Source organism: Polyergus mexicanus, unplaced genomic scaffold (genome assembly GCF_030449975.1).
Source record: "Polyergus mexicanus isolate NDT 795.1 unplaced genomic scaffold, iyPolMexi1.0 SCAF_20, whole genome shotgun sequence".
Classification (NCBI taxonomy): Eukaryota; Metazoa; Arthropoda; class Insecta; order Hymenoptera; family Formicidae; genus Polyergus; species Polyergus mexicanus.
The window spans coordinates 1,538,484-1,554,448 of record NW_027223340.1 but is presented as its reverse complement, the minus strand read 5'-3'; the positions used below and the strand labels follow the sequence as shown (position 1 = coordinate 1,554,448).

Sequence of the window (15,965 nt, the reverse complement as noted above, 5' to 3'; positions counted from 1 at the left end):
ACAACAATCCATATTATATAGTAGATAATCCAATACATAGCAATAACAATCCATATAATAAATAACATTTATTATTATGCCAATATGTATGGGGCAAATTATAATCATCGACAATTAGAATATCAGCATTAGGTGATATAATTATTACTTCTTCAACGGAAAAGCAGTGTGACTCATAAATAGAAAGATTCAAGGCAGCAGGTGCCGATGATTATTTGTTTATGATCCAGTTGAATGTCAACGAGAAGTTGCTCAACATGTGCCGTCGTTATTTCCAAAGTACAATAAAATAAGCAATTGCGAACCGCGATCAATATGCCGTCTTCACAAAAATAATCACTTTTATCATAATTTCTTTCTAAAAGAAATACATTAAAATTATCTAAGCCTAATTCGCCATACGTAATACTGTCACTTAATCATGTCTTATTAATGTTACATTATATATTACAATATGGCAAATATTATTTTCATATTAATTTATTCTTATTAGCGTCTTTGGATTTCTAAATTTAAGCATTTTGTTGATTAAAATGACGTAAGTAATAAAGATTTATATAAACATGCAAAACGACAGTTGGTAATACTAATATATTATGTGTATATATATATACTTACACATATATTATGCACAGACTTGATTGAATTCAAATTGTAAATAGTATGAACTTTATCAAGAAGGCCCGATGCTGTCAATAGTGAATGACATAGTCTCGAAGATGAACCGTTCGCTATGAGCGCGGACAATCGAATGGAACGTGTAAATTTGCGGTACGAGAAAAGCGGCGAAAACGCATGCGCGATTTTTGCGCGAGTAATTCCCTTTACAAATATTTTCTTTCCACTTTTCTTATGGTAAACAACCGCCGAAATTACTCCGCTATCAAATCGATCGCATAATTGGGGACTTTATAGCAAGAAATATTGTCAAATTGTGAATATTTCACTTTTACTATATCTTACAGTTCCGCGGATTCGCGTTACACGAAATTATATGCAATTTGTGCTAAAATTTATAAAAAAAAGTAATAAAATACCTGACTAAATTTCTTTTTTTTTTTTAACACACACACACACGCACACACACACGCACACGCATTTGTACATATATATATATATATATATACATTTTTTTAAATAAAATTATTATATTTTAAAAAATATCGGATTATTTCAGCGCCTTCTTTTTTCCTCTTCCTACTCATGCATGCCCCGCGCTATCTCTTTTTCTCTCTCTCTCGTCCGCTATCCTTTTCTTACGCTCATATGGGCATATCGTGTTATCCTTTTCCCACATCCATGAGAACGCGTTGCGCTGTCCTTCTCCCTTCATGCGTGCATGCGGTCGCCTCGCGCTATCTCCCTCATACCCACCATCTTACGAACGCTATCCTTTTCCCACGTCCATGCGAACGTTATCCCTCTCCCACGCTCATACGAACTCCTCACGCTATCCCTCTCGCACCTATTTACAGTTTTTCTGTTTCAGAAGGAGCGCCGCCCTATTTTATATTTTTATATTTCTATTATTATTATAATTTTATTTTATTATTTTTATATTTTTATTTTATTATTTTTATCTTATTATTATTTTTAATTCACGCGCCCACACACACACACACACACACACACACACACATTTGTACTATATACACACACATTTTTAAAAATAAATATTATTATTATTATTATTAAAGTGTCATTTATTTATGTGCTTCCTTCTTTCCTTTTCCTATGCATGCATGCATGCCTCGTGCTATCTCTCTCTTTATCTCTTTCTCTCGCGAACATCATCCTTTTCCCACGCCAATGCGGACTCTATCCTTCTCCTACACGCGTGCATGCCTCGCGCTATCTCCCTCATACCGCCTTGCGAACGCTGTATCATCCACGTGCATGCAAACGCTATCTTTGTCTTACGCTCATATGGACGCCTCGCGCTACCCTTTTCCTACGCCCATAGAATATCATTAGCGCTATCCTTCTCCTACACTCGTACATGCCTCGCCCATCGGTTTCGCCGCGGTCCCCCCGCGTGACGTCATACCCCCTGCGCCGGTTTCCCCTCGCCCCTCACCCCCCCCTCAGAGGACCATGGCTTAGAACTCTCCTAGTAACACTACTCTCTATTTTACTCTGATATTTTTGTTTAATTAATTTTGCGTATAAATTATATTTTTGTAAACAAGATGATGAACTAAGATAAGACACAATCACTGAAAAAAACAATGTAAATTTGCCGAGCATTATATTTTGGTATAAATTTATTACATTTATCATTTATCTAATTTAGGATCTTATTATGTCTGTGTCGTAGAATGATTGAGAAACTATATCCTAGGAAATTGTTTACAGCTATAAAACTTGTATGTTTTAGATTTTTCGGATTGCATCAATTGGAGAGAGTATCGATAAAATTTTAATTGCCTCTCTATTTGTATTTTGCAGTATTTTATATTCTGCGCCAACTATGTCGGGAAAAAAGTATAACAGATTATAATAATCGTGTATTTGATACCGTGTAAGATATCTTATAAAATAGATATGTATATTCTTATAAAATACAATTATACATATATGTATATATACATATCTATACAGGGTGCTAGAAAAGTCTGGAAACGGTCAAATATCTCGAAACTTTTCTGAGAAAAATGTTTCGAACCGAAGTTGTAGAAGATCTAAGTGGCGCATTATACAATAATATTAGTATGACCTTAAATAGCACCGTCAAGGTCATATAAAAATCACTTTGAATTTTTTAAACGGAACCTCCTATTTTTCATTACATATTCTTGTAGCTTATCTCGAGAGCTTTCCAAAACATTATAATAAAGTATTATTTTATTAAGTACTTTTTAAGTTATTTTATATTTTAATCTGACATATTTTGATATAAAAAATTAAATATCTCGTAAAATATTTAGTTTTCGATAATTTTACTGTAATACTTTTATGTACAGAATAATGAGACAAATCAATTCGTATAAAAAAAATTCTTTTTAAGAAAAAGTATGTAATTATTTACGTTTTCTTTTTTAAACAATTATTTGTTTTTTTCTTTACACTAATTGATTTGTCTCATTATTCTGTACGTAAAAGTATTACGGTAATATTATCAAAAACTAAATATTTTACGAAATATTTTATTTTGTATATCAAAATATGTCAGATTAAAATATAAAATAACTCGAAAAGTACTTAATGAAAAAATATTTTATTATAGTATTTTGAAAAGCTCTCGAGATAAGCTACAGGAATATGTAATAAAAAATTTGTAATGTACAGAATAATGAGACAAATCAATTAGTGCTAAAAGAACAAATAATTGTTTAAAAAGATGCATTGTAAATAATTTTCTTAAAAACAATTATTTTTTATACTAATTGATTTGTCTCATTATTCTATACATAAAAGTATTACGGTAAGATTATTGAAAACTGAATATTTTACGAAATATTTTATTTTTTATATCAAAATAAGTCAGATTAAATTATAAAATAAATCAAAAAATACTTAATTATAGTGTTTTGGAAAGCTGTTGAGATAAGCTAGAAGAATGTGCAATAAAAAATAGGGGGTTCCGTTTAAGAAATTAAAGGTGTCCTTGACTTGCCTTAACGATGCCATCCAAGGTCAAACCAATGACACCATTTTATGTTCCCCTTAAAATCATATAATTTTTGTTGAAAACGTTTTTCTCTAAAATGTTTAGTTTTTGAAAAAAAAGGGGTGTACGGGTGGTCTAGGACACCCTGTATATACTTAATTTCTATACAATATATATATAATATTATACAAAATTATTGCATAATACATTTTACTACAATATCTTAACAGTAAACAGAAAGATCTAAATTGTTAATTGCTCTCTTCTATGTAGTGAGACAAGCGGCAAAATGTAATTGTGTTATTATCTAATTTTATGTGTGTCATTTTGTCATACTTTGCGCGATTTTTGCACAATCCATGCGTAGAAAAGGACAATTTTAAGATTAATTTAGATTTTTCTGCTGATTGATAAAATAAGAAACGTGTTATTTCTTTTATGCGACTGATTCAACAAAATCATTTTTCGCAGTTTATGATATTTGTGACTTCAAAATGCACTCTACAATACATTATTGAAATTTTTTCTGCCGCATCTTTCTTCATGTTCCATTTGATGACTTGTACAGCAAGTTTTCGTTTAACATGGATGTCGTAAGTGAAGAATACATATTCTTCTACTTGTTTGAATAAATGTGTCATATGTATTGCAATCTTTGTTCCTCAACAAAATACCTATGATATAGAAACATTTCGTTGATAGTACAAGTGAGACATTTATTAGAACTACTTCAATGTACTTATAACGAGCTAAGGGATGAGAGCGAAGTCGCCATTATAGAAAAATATTGGAATATTGTAAGACGTTACACTGAAATACTTACGCGTAAGCTAATCGTATAATTTTAATTACTTGAAAAGTGTTTAATAAGTTCTTTACTCGCAGTCGAGTTTCTGGCCAAATCAATTAAATAGAGATGAAATAAATTTATAACGTACAATAGTTATTAATTTTTGTAATACAGGGTGAATTTTTTAAATTGAGACATCTAAATATGTTGAAAACAATGCATTTTTGAAAAGAAAATTTGAAACAAAAGTTGTTTGATTTTAAGGGGCAAACATAACTGCATTTTTTTATTTCTGATTCTAGCCTTTTTAAGGTTATTTCAAGGTCAACTTAATTTTTTAAATGGAAACCCCCATTTTTTATTCCATATTCTTCTAGCTTATCTCGAGAGCTTTTCAAAACACTATAATCAAGTGTTTTTCGAATTATTTTATATTTTAATCTGACATATTTTGATATAAAAAATAAAATATCATAAAATATTTAGTTTTCGATAATATTACCGTAATACTTTTATGTACAGAATAAGGAGATAAATCATTAGCGTAAAAAAAATAAATAAATAATTGTTTTAAAAAATACATTGTAAACAATCAAATACTTTTTCTTAAAAACAATTATTTTTTTTATACTAATTGATTTGTCTCATTATTCTATACATAAAAGTATTATGATAAGATTATCAAAAACTAAATATTTTGCGAGATATTCTATTTTTTATATCGAAATATGTCAGATTAAGATATAAAATAACTCGAAAAATACTTAATTATAGTGTTTTGAAAAGCTGTTGAGATAAACTAGAAGAATATGTAATAAAAAATGGGGTTTTCCATTTAAAAAATTAAGTTGACCTTGAAATAACTTTAAAAAGGTCCATCGAATCAGAAATAAATAATGCAGTTATATTTGCCCCCTAAAATCAAACAACTTTTGTTTCAAACTTTCTTGTCAAAAATGCATTGTTTTCGAAATATAAAAAATATAAAAAATGCAATTCAATTTAAAAAATTCTCCCTGTATATTAATAAATAAATATCCCCCCATGATTGTGGCTTTTACATTTCTTTTTAGTGATTTGTATGTGTGGCACGAGTGTCTTTATTCTTTCTCCATTTCTACCCCATATTTTCGCCATTCTAATGCCCGGGAATGAGTCTCGACCATATATTTCACTACAAATCGTCTCAGAATACTTCATCGATCAAGAGAGATATTTCTATTTAATTATGTTACATACCAATGCAGCATTTTGCATAGGAATAATGGTAACGCTAGCGACAGGAACAATGTGTTTAACATATATTCAACATATTTGTGGAATGTTAAGGATTGCTAGGTGAGAAAATTAACGTATATTGAGAAAAAAAAGTTGTTAACTTGACTAAATTCGTCCAACTAATTACTATTTCTTTGTATCTCTCTAATTGAAATATTTAAATATTTAAGTCAAATACGATATATTAAATCTAACATGACGTATATTTGACTTAAATACATAAATATTTCAATTAAAGAAATATTGATTAGTTGGACGAATTTAGTCAAGTCAATAACTTTTTTTTCTCAGAGTAGTAATGAAAATGAAAATTTATGTCTACACAAAACTAAAAGTTTCATTATTCCAAATAAAAAAATTCTACAAAATTGTACTTGATTCATATCGGGATTTACTCTTATGTGATAACATCGTACACGAGTAGATATGCACATTGAAAAAAAATGTACTAAATCCAAAATTTTTTTTTTATTTAAAAAAATTATTTATTAAATTTTTTCAAAAAAGATAGTTATTTCAATCAAGCAGCAAATATATATTATTAAAATATAAAATAAAAGGAAAGCATGATTTTTTATTTGTAAATAAAAAGAAATTGCCTTTTATCTTTATTATATTAAATTACTTCCATTAATAAATATTTTTAAATTTTTGACTTTTTAGTTTAAAAATATAGGTTTTCTTTATTTTAATAAATAATTTTTTATTTTCAAATAAATATTCTTTTATATTATAATTTTAAATATTTTATTTTCAAAATTACAATTTTTATTACATGCAAATAATAATTTATTTAATATAACTATATAATAAAACATTTTTCAAAACAAAATATATATTTATTTAAGTAAAAAAAATCAAAATTAACGAAACTTATTTATTTACGAGGGTCAGTCAAATATAAACCAAATTTTTTCCAAAACTTTTTATTTTATCAAAATATTTCCAACGCATACCCAAGTTTCTTTCTACATAATTTTCAATAAAAAAACTATCAATCCAGTGACAAAAATGTTAGTAAATTAAATGTTAGTAAAAACTATGTAGAAAAAAGATTTGTGCGTTGGAAATATTTTGATCGAATAAAAAGTTTTGGAAAAAACTCGGTTTATGTCCGACTGCCTCATGTAATAAAAAAAAAAATTATTTTTAGTATAATTATAAAATTATTAACGTACACGTAATTTATAGTTATCGTATGGAGAGGATCATGAGCATTGACATTCGACCAATAAGCGCCCCAAAAAATGTATATTTAATTTACATGGGTATTGTGTGTATACGCCGTAGATATGCATCGCAAGGCGATAAAGTTTGTATTTCTCGGATGTATATGTTTATAGAAAGTATCGTAATATGTAGAATTCACTTTAAGTATAAATTCCTTGACAAATTTTTTGTTTAGCAAAAATGTCGAACCTCGCAGATACTTTTTAATTGCTATAAATGATTTGAAATTTAATAGCTTTTATACGAAGTAATATCATAAAACATGTATGCATTTAATTTCACGCGATTAATTTTCTTAAATTTCAAAACGTTTTTAATTATAAATTAATTTTCTTTAATGTATTTAATATTGAAAATAAAGAAATACTAAACAAAAAAATGAAGTCGAATCAACATTACGAACTAAAATAGGTTTGATTAAATAAAAAAAAAAATCTATGTCTGAATTGACTTCTATGTGTTACGGTACGTATTGTATAAGAACGCAAATAATCTTTCACATTTTTTATTAAAGGTTTACAAAAATTTTTATTTCCTCAATTAATAAATTCTTATTCGTCCTTATAATTGACGGATTACTTACAGCGGGTCTCAATCTTTATCCGGTAAGTATTGTCTTTTCTTCGTACATGTACTTTCTAATAAAGAGCAATTGTACATTGTTTTATAGCAAGATATGTAGCGCTATAATTTCACTAATAATCTGAATAGATCATATCAGTTTTCAGTTTATAAAGCGTAGAATCATGATAAAAACATATATAAAAAAAATTAATTACGCTATTAAACTCGAATTTCAAGATTTTTCACGAACTGTCATCTGAATGCGCTGTCGCACAAATTATAAAGTATTTTATTTTTGTGAACATCTACTATATGTATATATACTTGCCTCGCCAACTATTGTGGGCAATTGATTATAGATCACAATAATCACATATTTGCTACTGTGTAAGAAAGATTTTCATGTGACAAATGTTGGATTTTCATGTCACAAATTAAAATAATTAAGATGAAAGACAAAGGCAATGCATGCAAAATAAAATTCAAAAAAGACAAAAGTTAAAATGTTTTCTTAAACAAATTTTACGTATTCTAAGGATTATTTATGAATTTTATTTCTCGTCAAAAATCACTGGTTAGCTGTTTCGTTATTATTTCGTAGGTACAATGTTCAATGGTACATAGCACCCTTACATATACAGAAGCTGATATTATTCCTGTTACAAAGGGGAACTAAAGCTTTTGACAATCTAGTAATTATCGGTGGATAGTAGTATTACTAGGAGAGTTCTAACGCAGGTCCTCCGAGGGGTATGCGGGGCGAGGGGAAACCGTGCGGGCGAGGGGGCATGACGTCACGCGGGCGGAGGGGGATTTTGGTGGCGCGGGGGAATGACGTCACGCGGGGGAATGCCGACAAGGTAATAAAAGGTTCTGTTTTTCAAACAGAAACGAAAAAACCATTATCCTTTTCATTTTTTCTAGGAAGATGGGTTTATTGGGGGGGTCGGGATATGTTTATAATCGGCTTATGTATTACAAAGGTGGGGTGCCGATGTCCGGATCCTCGAATTTATATTATATTATATTTATATTATATTTAATAAACCCCGTAGTATCCTTTTCATTTTTTCTAGGAAGATGGGTTTATTGGGGGGATCGGGATATGTTTATAATCGGCTTATGTATTACAAAGGTGGGGTGCCGATGTCCGGATCCTCGAATTTATATTATATTATATTTATATTATATTTAATAAACCCCGTAGTATCCTTTTCATTTTTTCTAGGAAGATGGGTTTATTGGGGGGATCGGGATATGTTTATAATCGGCTTATGTATTACAAAGGTGGGGTGCCGATGTCCGGATCCTCGAATTTATATTATATTATATTTATATTATATTTAATAAACCCCGTAGAATTCACATGTTATCATTGTCGGTCACTGTCACTATATCTTTATAAGCGTTATCAAATAGGTAGTTCGATGATATCATGGTGATATATCCATCGTCCATTTCTACGGAACAATCATTCGTCTAAAGTCCTCCTTTTTCTTTACTTAATAAATTTAACATTTCTATTGATTTGTGATAAATGCTTGTATCTATATTTATCACATTTTTCTATGCTATTTGATAAATATTATTTGTTAGTATTAATGTTTGATTATTTAAAAAATATGACAATATAGATATATTATTATATTATATTTATATTATATTACAAACAAATAGTGTCTCGCAAGATTGCACGTGCGGCCGAATCGGCGCGGTGTATTATAAAGGCGGGTTATTATATTTATATTATATTATGAACAAATTGAGTCCGTACGATGACAAGCGATATATCGTACCTGATTCGACCGACACGCTACCGTGGGGTCATTTCCGAATACCCTTATAATATAATGTATATATGTATGTGTGTATGTATGTATGTGTGTGTATGTATCGGGAAAACAAAATAAATATAATTCTATCTGTTCAGAAAATATCGCGACTTTTGCGCAATCTCCTCACCGTCATCTCACTCACTCTAGTCCTTCTCTTTAGTGTTCTTTCTCTCTTCCTTTTCTCTCTCGTACGCGACCTCAACCCAATCCCCATGCCGGTCTTATCAATCCACTCAGCATCGCGCCACGCTATCAGCCAATCATAATCAAGCTCTCAGGAGCTTTTCCGCGCTCCTGCGTCGATATCGACCCTTCCGGTGATCCTCGATCATTCCGTGAGTAACGGTCTTTATAGCGCACGTTGTCTTTGGAAAAATCTACTAAGCTCTCGGAAGTTGGTTTGCGATTCGGATCGGATCTAGAAATTAATCTCACGGTGTTCTCAAGGATCTCAGTGAACATAAGGACATTATCAACCGGAAATTAATCATCGAAGTAAGTGTAAGTGTGAATATTAGTGAGATGCGGCTCGGACCAACGTACGTGTGCGTGGACTCTAAGCGTTCTTCCCGACACCCCCGAAACCAGAGACTCCTCTGGTTTTATCAAACATTTTTTGGTCCTTCGAGCCGGATCGGTGGGTGCGGTAACGAACATATCTGTGTGCGGGCGTAGAAATTCGGTTGTGTGCTTTCCACGTGCTAACGGCGAAAGTTCGAGAACGATCCGTGTCGTGCTTTCTCTCTCGCTCTGACTTCCTTCGGGCTCGGTTGCTCGTGCGTGTTCGGCGACGCTCGGACGGACTCGGGCGCTCGGTAACGGATCTCTACGACACGTGCTCAGGCTCACCCTCTCAGCGGCCATCTTGTGAGCCTCGTGCGCGAAATACGGACGGCTCATCGCACACTCTCTTCCCAGTGAATCGGATCGAACATCTCTGTGTGCGGACTAAGAGAACCAAGTGTGTGCTTTCCAAGTGCTACCGGCGAAAGCTCGAGAACGATCCTCGGCGCGTTCTCTCTCTCGCTCTCAGATTCACGGCGCGCCCGCCGGTTCGTGCGTGTTCGGCGACGCTCGAACGGATTCGGGCGCTCGGCAACGGATCTCCGCGACGCGTAGGGGGCTCTCTCTCGCTCCTGTAGCCACGCGGTGCTTTGACTCGCTCTCTCCCCGGCCATCTTGTGAGTCTCGTGCGCGGTATACGGACCTCTCCTTCTCACCCTCGGAGACGCACTACTCATCGGACACTTTCTCTTCAGTGAAGTTAATCAATTAGACATCACCTGACAAAACAAGCATACCTCATCAAAAAAAAAAATGGATGTGCTCTGTGCTCTGGCCCTCATTACATTATCTCTTGTCCTCGTTTCAGAGATATGTCTCCTCATCTGCGGCGCAACATAGTAATCGACCGTCGACTCTGCTTTAACTGCTTGGGCAGGCATAACGCACTCGCCTGTCAAAACTCCAAGAGGTGCAGAGACTGCGGCAACAAACATCATACCATGATACACATGGATAATCAACTGCCCCCACGTCGGTCAGCTACACAAGGCAGGGTAACCTCCTCAACCGCAGCCCCACAGACGCCGGCGCTAGCCTCACCAAATGAGAGCACCACATCAGCGGCTTCGGAATGACTCACGCACGCAGTCCTCGCTCCATCTCATTCGGCAGCTCTCACTCGTCCGGCAGTCTTACTCGCTACTTGTTGCGCCATCATCCGATCACCTGGCGGCTCGCCTCACTCGGTCAGGATGCTCATCGATCCCGGATCGGAACTCACCTTTGCTTCTGGACGACTTATCAAAACCCTTCAGGTACCTCGACGGCACGCCTCTGTCCCCATCATAGGTATTGGCGGATCTCAGTCGGAGCGAACTCGGGGTGTCGTCCCCCTAACACTTCACTCAATTTACTCTTCGCAATCCATCAAGGTTACAGCTTACATCCTCAAGAATTTAACCTCACTCCCGTCTATAGCGACAGCAGAGCATAGTTAGCCTCACCTTCACGGGCTCCAGCTGGCGGATCCGGATTTCCTCACCCCCGGACCAACAGACTTAATCCTCGGTGCCGACTCCTACGGTCTGTTCATCCAGCCCGATATCATTAAAGGGTCGGAGGAGGAGCCCATCGCTCAACACACAATTTTTGGATGGATTGTCCTCGGTCCGACCTCTACATCATCGGCCACAGCTCATAGTTCTCATCATGTCGCGGTGGATCATGAGCTTCACGACCCGCTTACAAAGTTCTGGATTCAAGAAGAGGTTCCCTCATTCTCCGCAACTCAGCTCAACCCTGACGAAGAGGAGTGCGAAACTCATTTCAAGGACACTCATTCGCGAGATAGTGCTGGGCGTTATGTGGTACGGCTCTCCCTCAAGTTCCAGACCAGCCATCTAGGGGAGTCGCGAACAACTGCTCAACGTTGCCTGCAACGCATGCTACGGCGCCTCTCAACGGACCTACCAGAATTTGTACTCATCATTTATTCGGGAGTACGAAGAGCTTCAGCACATGGTCAGGGTTTCCCCCTCCACTCCAGAACCATCACCGATGTTCTACCTCTCTCACCATGGAGTCCTTAAGGATGACAGTATCACCACCAAATTAAGAGTGGTATTCAATGGGTCCAGCCTCACCAGCACGGGATCTTCCCTTAACGACATTCTGCACACGGGTGTGAACCTCCAACTAGACATCTCAGATATCTTACTCTGGGTTCGACGACACCGGTACATTTTTATCACGGATATCACCAAGATGTTCCGCCAAATTCAGGTTCATCCAGACGATTGGGATCTTCAACGGATCCTTTGGGTCGACGATCAACTCAACATCATGCCGTACCAACTCACGACGGTCACATACGGCACACGATCAGCCCCCTTCTTGGCTGTTCGCGTCCTCCTTCAACTTGTCGAAGACGAAGATAGGAATTATCCTCTGGCGGTCCCCCCTCTCCTCAAGGGACGGTATGTCGACGACATCTGCGGTGGCGTTGACACTCTTCCTGAGCTGATCTCTATCGCTCACCAACTAGTAAACCTCTGTAAGGCGGGCGGCTTTCCTCTGGCGAAGTGGCAAAGTAATCATCCGGAGCTATTTCGGGCTCTCCCTAGGGACGGCGCAGCAGTAGAGCCTCACTCGTTCGCTAACACGCAGGGTAAGATTTTGGGACTCACATGGCAGCCTCACTCAGATCAGTTCGTCTTCCAGAGCAAGGCCTCCAACCGGCCCGTCATCACCAAACGGACCATACTGTCGGAAGTAGCGCTGTTTGATCCTTTGGGATTCTTATCTCCGGTAATCATCAGGGTGAAGACTCTCCTCCAGGAACTGTGGCTGGAAAAGGTCGGTTGGGACGACTGTCTCTCGCCGCAACTTCGAGATCGGTGGACGCACTTCCGTTCAAAGCTGTCGGCCCTGACTTCCATCACGATTCCTCGGTGGACGTCTCTCACGCCGTCAGCCACGGTCGAACTTCATGGATTTTCGGATGCTTCGCAACTTGCCATGGCGGCTGCAGTTTACATCAAGGTCACCCATCACATGACAGAGCCAATCATCACACTGGTCTGCGCCAAAACCAAGGTCGCACCTCTCAAAAGGCTCACCATTCCCCGGCTGGAACTCACGGCGGCGGTTCTACTCTCTCGTCTCATCAGCTATGTTCAACGAACACTAGAACTCGCGGAGATACCAATCTACCTGTGGACGGACTCATCAGTATCGCTCACCTGGATCAACAGTCATCCTTCTCGCTGGAAGGACTTCGTTCGGAATCGAGTGGCGGCAATTCAAGAACGCGTACCTCAGGGCCAATGGCCGTTTATTCCCGGCAAGGAGAATCCAGCAGACTGTGCTTCTCGCGGTCTCTCTTCCGCGCAACTCTCTCGGCATCATCTTTGGTGGAACGGTCCCTCGTGGCTAGCACAGTCTCCTCAACATTGGCCAAGCACGGTATCACAGCTAGATTCGGCGGCGACTCTTGAGGAGCGGCCCGAGCTTCTTCTCACCTCCTCAACAATAACGCAACACACCTCTGGGAGCTTCTCTATCGTTACTCATCGCTCACACGGCTTCTTCGGGTTACGGCTCACTGTGAACGGTGTTGCGCGATCCTCAAAGGCATACCACAGTCTTCTCTGGCCACACCTCTCACACCTGCAGATCTGGAAGTTTCACAACTATATTGGATTCGGTCAGTCCAATCGGCGTACTTCTCATCGGAACTGACACTCATCTCAAGCGGAGCACACTTGTCAAGGTCTCATCCTCTCGCCAAGTTTACGGCCTTCATCGATCATTCGGGCATCCTCAGAGTCGGAGGCCGACTCAAGCATTCTCAATTGGACTCTGAATGCAAGCACCCAGCCATCTTGCCACGGAATTCATATCTGTCCCGACTCATTATATCGGACGCCCATCTAAGGACTCTTCACGGCGGAACTCAGGTAACCTTGACTTATCTTCGCCAAGCTTACTGGATCGTTGGTGGCCGAGTTCCAGTAAGATCTCACATTCTCCGCTGCGTTCGGTGTGCTCGACAACGAGGCGTAAGGGCACAGCAACTCATGGGTCAACTGCCATCATCTCGCATTACGCCATCTCGTCCCTTCCTCAACACAGGGGTTGATTACGCCGGCCCCCTCACCCTTAAAACTTGGCGAGGACGAGGGGCTAAATGTCACAAGGGATGGTTAGCCATCTTTGTTTGCTTCTCAACTTCGGCGGTTCATCTGGAGGCAGTGACGGACTACTCGACAGACGGATTCATCGCAGCGTATCGACGGTTAACGGGACGGCAGGTATCTGCCAAACTCTTTTTAGCGACTGTGGAACCAATTTTTAGGGGGCAGATACATCTCTTAAGCGGCTATTCAATGCGGGATCAAAGGAATTCTCGGAACTCGCTCAGCTACTGACCCATGACGGCACCACTTGGGTCTTCAATCCTCCAGCAGCCCCTCACTTCGGCGGTAAATGGGAAGCCGCTGTCAAATCGGTCAAGCATCATCTGCGAAGAACTATAGGCGAGACTGCTCTAACCTATGAAGAACTTACGACTCTTCTAGTTCAAATCGAGGCAGTCCTCAACTCCAGGCCATTGTGTCCACTTTCTGACAACCCGGAAGACCTGGCAGCCCTCACCCCCGGGCACTTCATCATCGGGGCAGCGCCAACTACAATTCCGGAGCCATCTCTCTCCGCAGTGCCCCTCCCAAGGTTATCTCGGTGGCAGCTCATTCAGCAACAATTCCAGCATTTCTGGTCACGTTGGTCAGCTGAATGTCTTCAACGTCAGCTAGCGATATCGAAATGGCATCATCCCTCCACGCAAATCAAGGTCGGCTCTCTTGTACTTCTCACGAATGAGAGATTCCCCCCATCAAAATGGCCTCTTGCTCGGGTAACACAGCTTCATCTTGGCTCGGACGGTCTCTGCAGAGTGGTCACCCTCAAGACGGCCACAACAGAACTCAAGCGACCTATCACAAAGTTGGCAATGCTTCCGACGACACCAGATCAACCCTCACCCACGGAGCAACCAGCAACGGATTCGGCCTCACCATCACCAATAGCATAATTCTTCAACGTTGTTGTAGAAGGCGGGCGGAATGTTCAGAAAATATCGCGACTTTTGCGCAATCTCCTCACCATCATCTCACTCACTCTAGTCCTTCTCTTTAGTGTTCTTTCTCTCATCCTTTTCTCTCTCGTACGCCACCTCAACCCAATCCCCATGCCGGTCTTATCAATCCAATCAGCATCGCGCCACGCTATCAGCCAATCATAATCAAGCTCTCAGGAGCTTTTCCGCGCTCCTGCGTCGATATCGACCCTTCCGGTGATCCTCGATCATTCTGTGAGTAACGGTCTTTCATAGCACACGCTGTCTTTGGAAAAATCTACTAAGCTCTCGGAAGTTGGTTTGCGATTCGGATCGGATCTAGAAATCAATCTCAAGGATCTCAGTGAACATAAGGACATTATCAACCGGAAATCAATCATCGAAGTAAGTGTAAGTGTGAATATTAGTGAGATGCGGCTCGGACCAACGTACGTGTGCGTGGACTCTAAGCGTTCTTCCCGACACCCCCCAAAACCAGAGACTCCTCTGGTACTTTATCAAACACTATCTTTCTTTTATATTTTATATTTTACATGCTGAATATATCTTACATATATTTTATATGCTGTATATATTTTACATATTTCAGATACTTTATATGTATTTCATATTTTTATATGTTAAAAATAAAATACAATTTGTATGAATCAATTAAATCACATTGTCCTTGTGTATCCAAGAGTTGTGCGATCCATCGAATCCCAGCCATTTAACGTAAATCTCGTCACCTCTCCTGCGCAGTACTTTCTCCACGAGATACACGTCCGGATAAGTCGCGCGATGCAACTCGTATTCGTAGAATGCTCCAGCAATAGATTTTCCGCGATAGTCCTCGAGTAGATAGGTTACGGGATTAGTACGCTGCACTTTAATAATCTTAAACACCTCGGTGGTCCAATTTGGTGTGTAACCCTTCTCGAAGATCGTCTTATACTTGCTAATGCGTACCGGGTTACCTACTTTAAATCTTGCTGGTGCCGCAATCTTTACGTTGCTGTATACTGTATTTAAAAGTTT

At 38.2% G+C, this 15,965-nt stretch overlaps 1 protein-coding gene across 1 annotated transcript; it reads left to right on the top strand.

Moving 5' to 3' along the window:
- Positions 1-11,064: 11,064 nt before the first annotated feature.
- Positions 11,065-14,903, top strand: LOC138941631 (uncharacterized). Its single transcript, XM_070311475.1, has 5 exons — positions 11,065-11,127; positions 11,332-11,679; positions 11,786-13,424; positions 13,487-14,124; positions 14,169-14,903. Exons 1-5 carry the CDS (start codon positions 11,065-11,067, stop codon positions 14,901-14,903), a joined length of 3,423 nt encoding a protein of 1,140 aa, XP_070167576.1.
- Positions 14,904-15,965: the final 1,062 nt, after the last annotated feature.

What these genes read in the sequence shown, in the direction of transcription:
- LOC138941631 (XM_070311475.1), top strand. Translation starts at nt 11,065, where the DNA reads ATGCTCATCGATCCCGGATCGGAACTCACCTTTGCTTCTGGACGACTT. An exon ending in GACTTATCAAAACCCTTCAG is followed by an intron (nt 11,128 to 11,331) that starts GTACCTCGACGG and finishes CACGGGCTCCAG; the next exon opens with CTGGCGGATCCGGATTTCCT. An exon ending in GTTACGGCTCACTGTGAACG is followed by an intron (nt 13,425 to 13,486) that starts GTGTTGCGCGAT and finishes TCACACCTGCAG; the next exon opens with ATCTGGAAGTTTCACAACTA.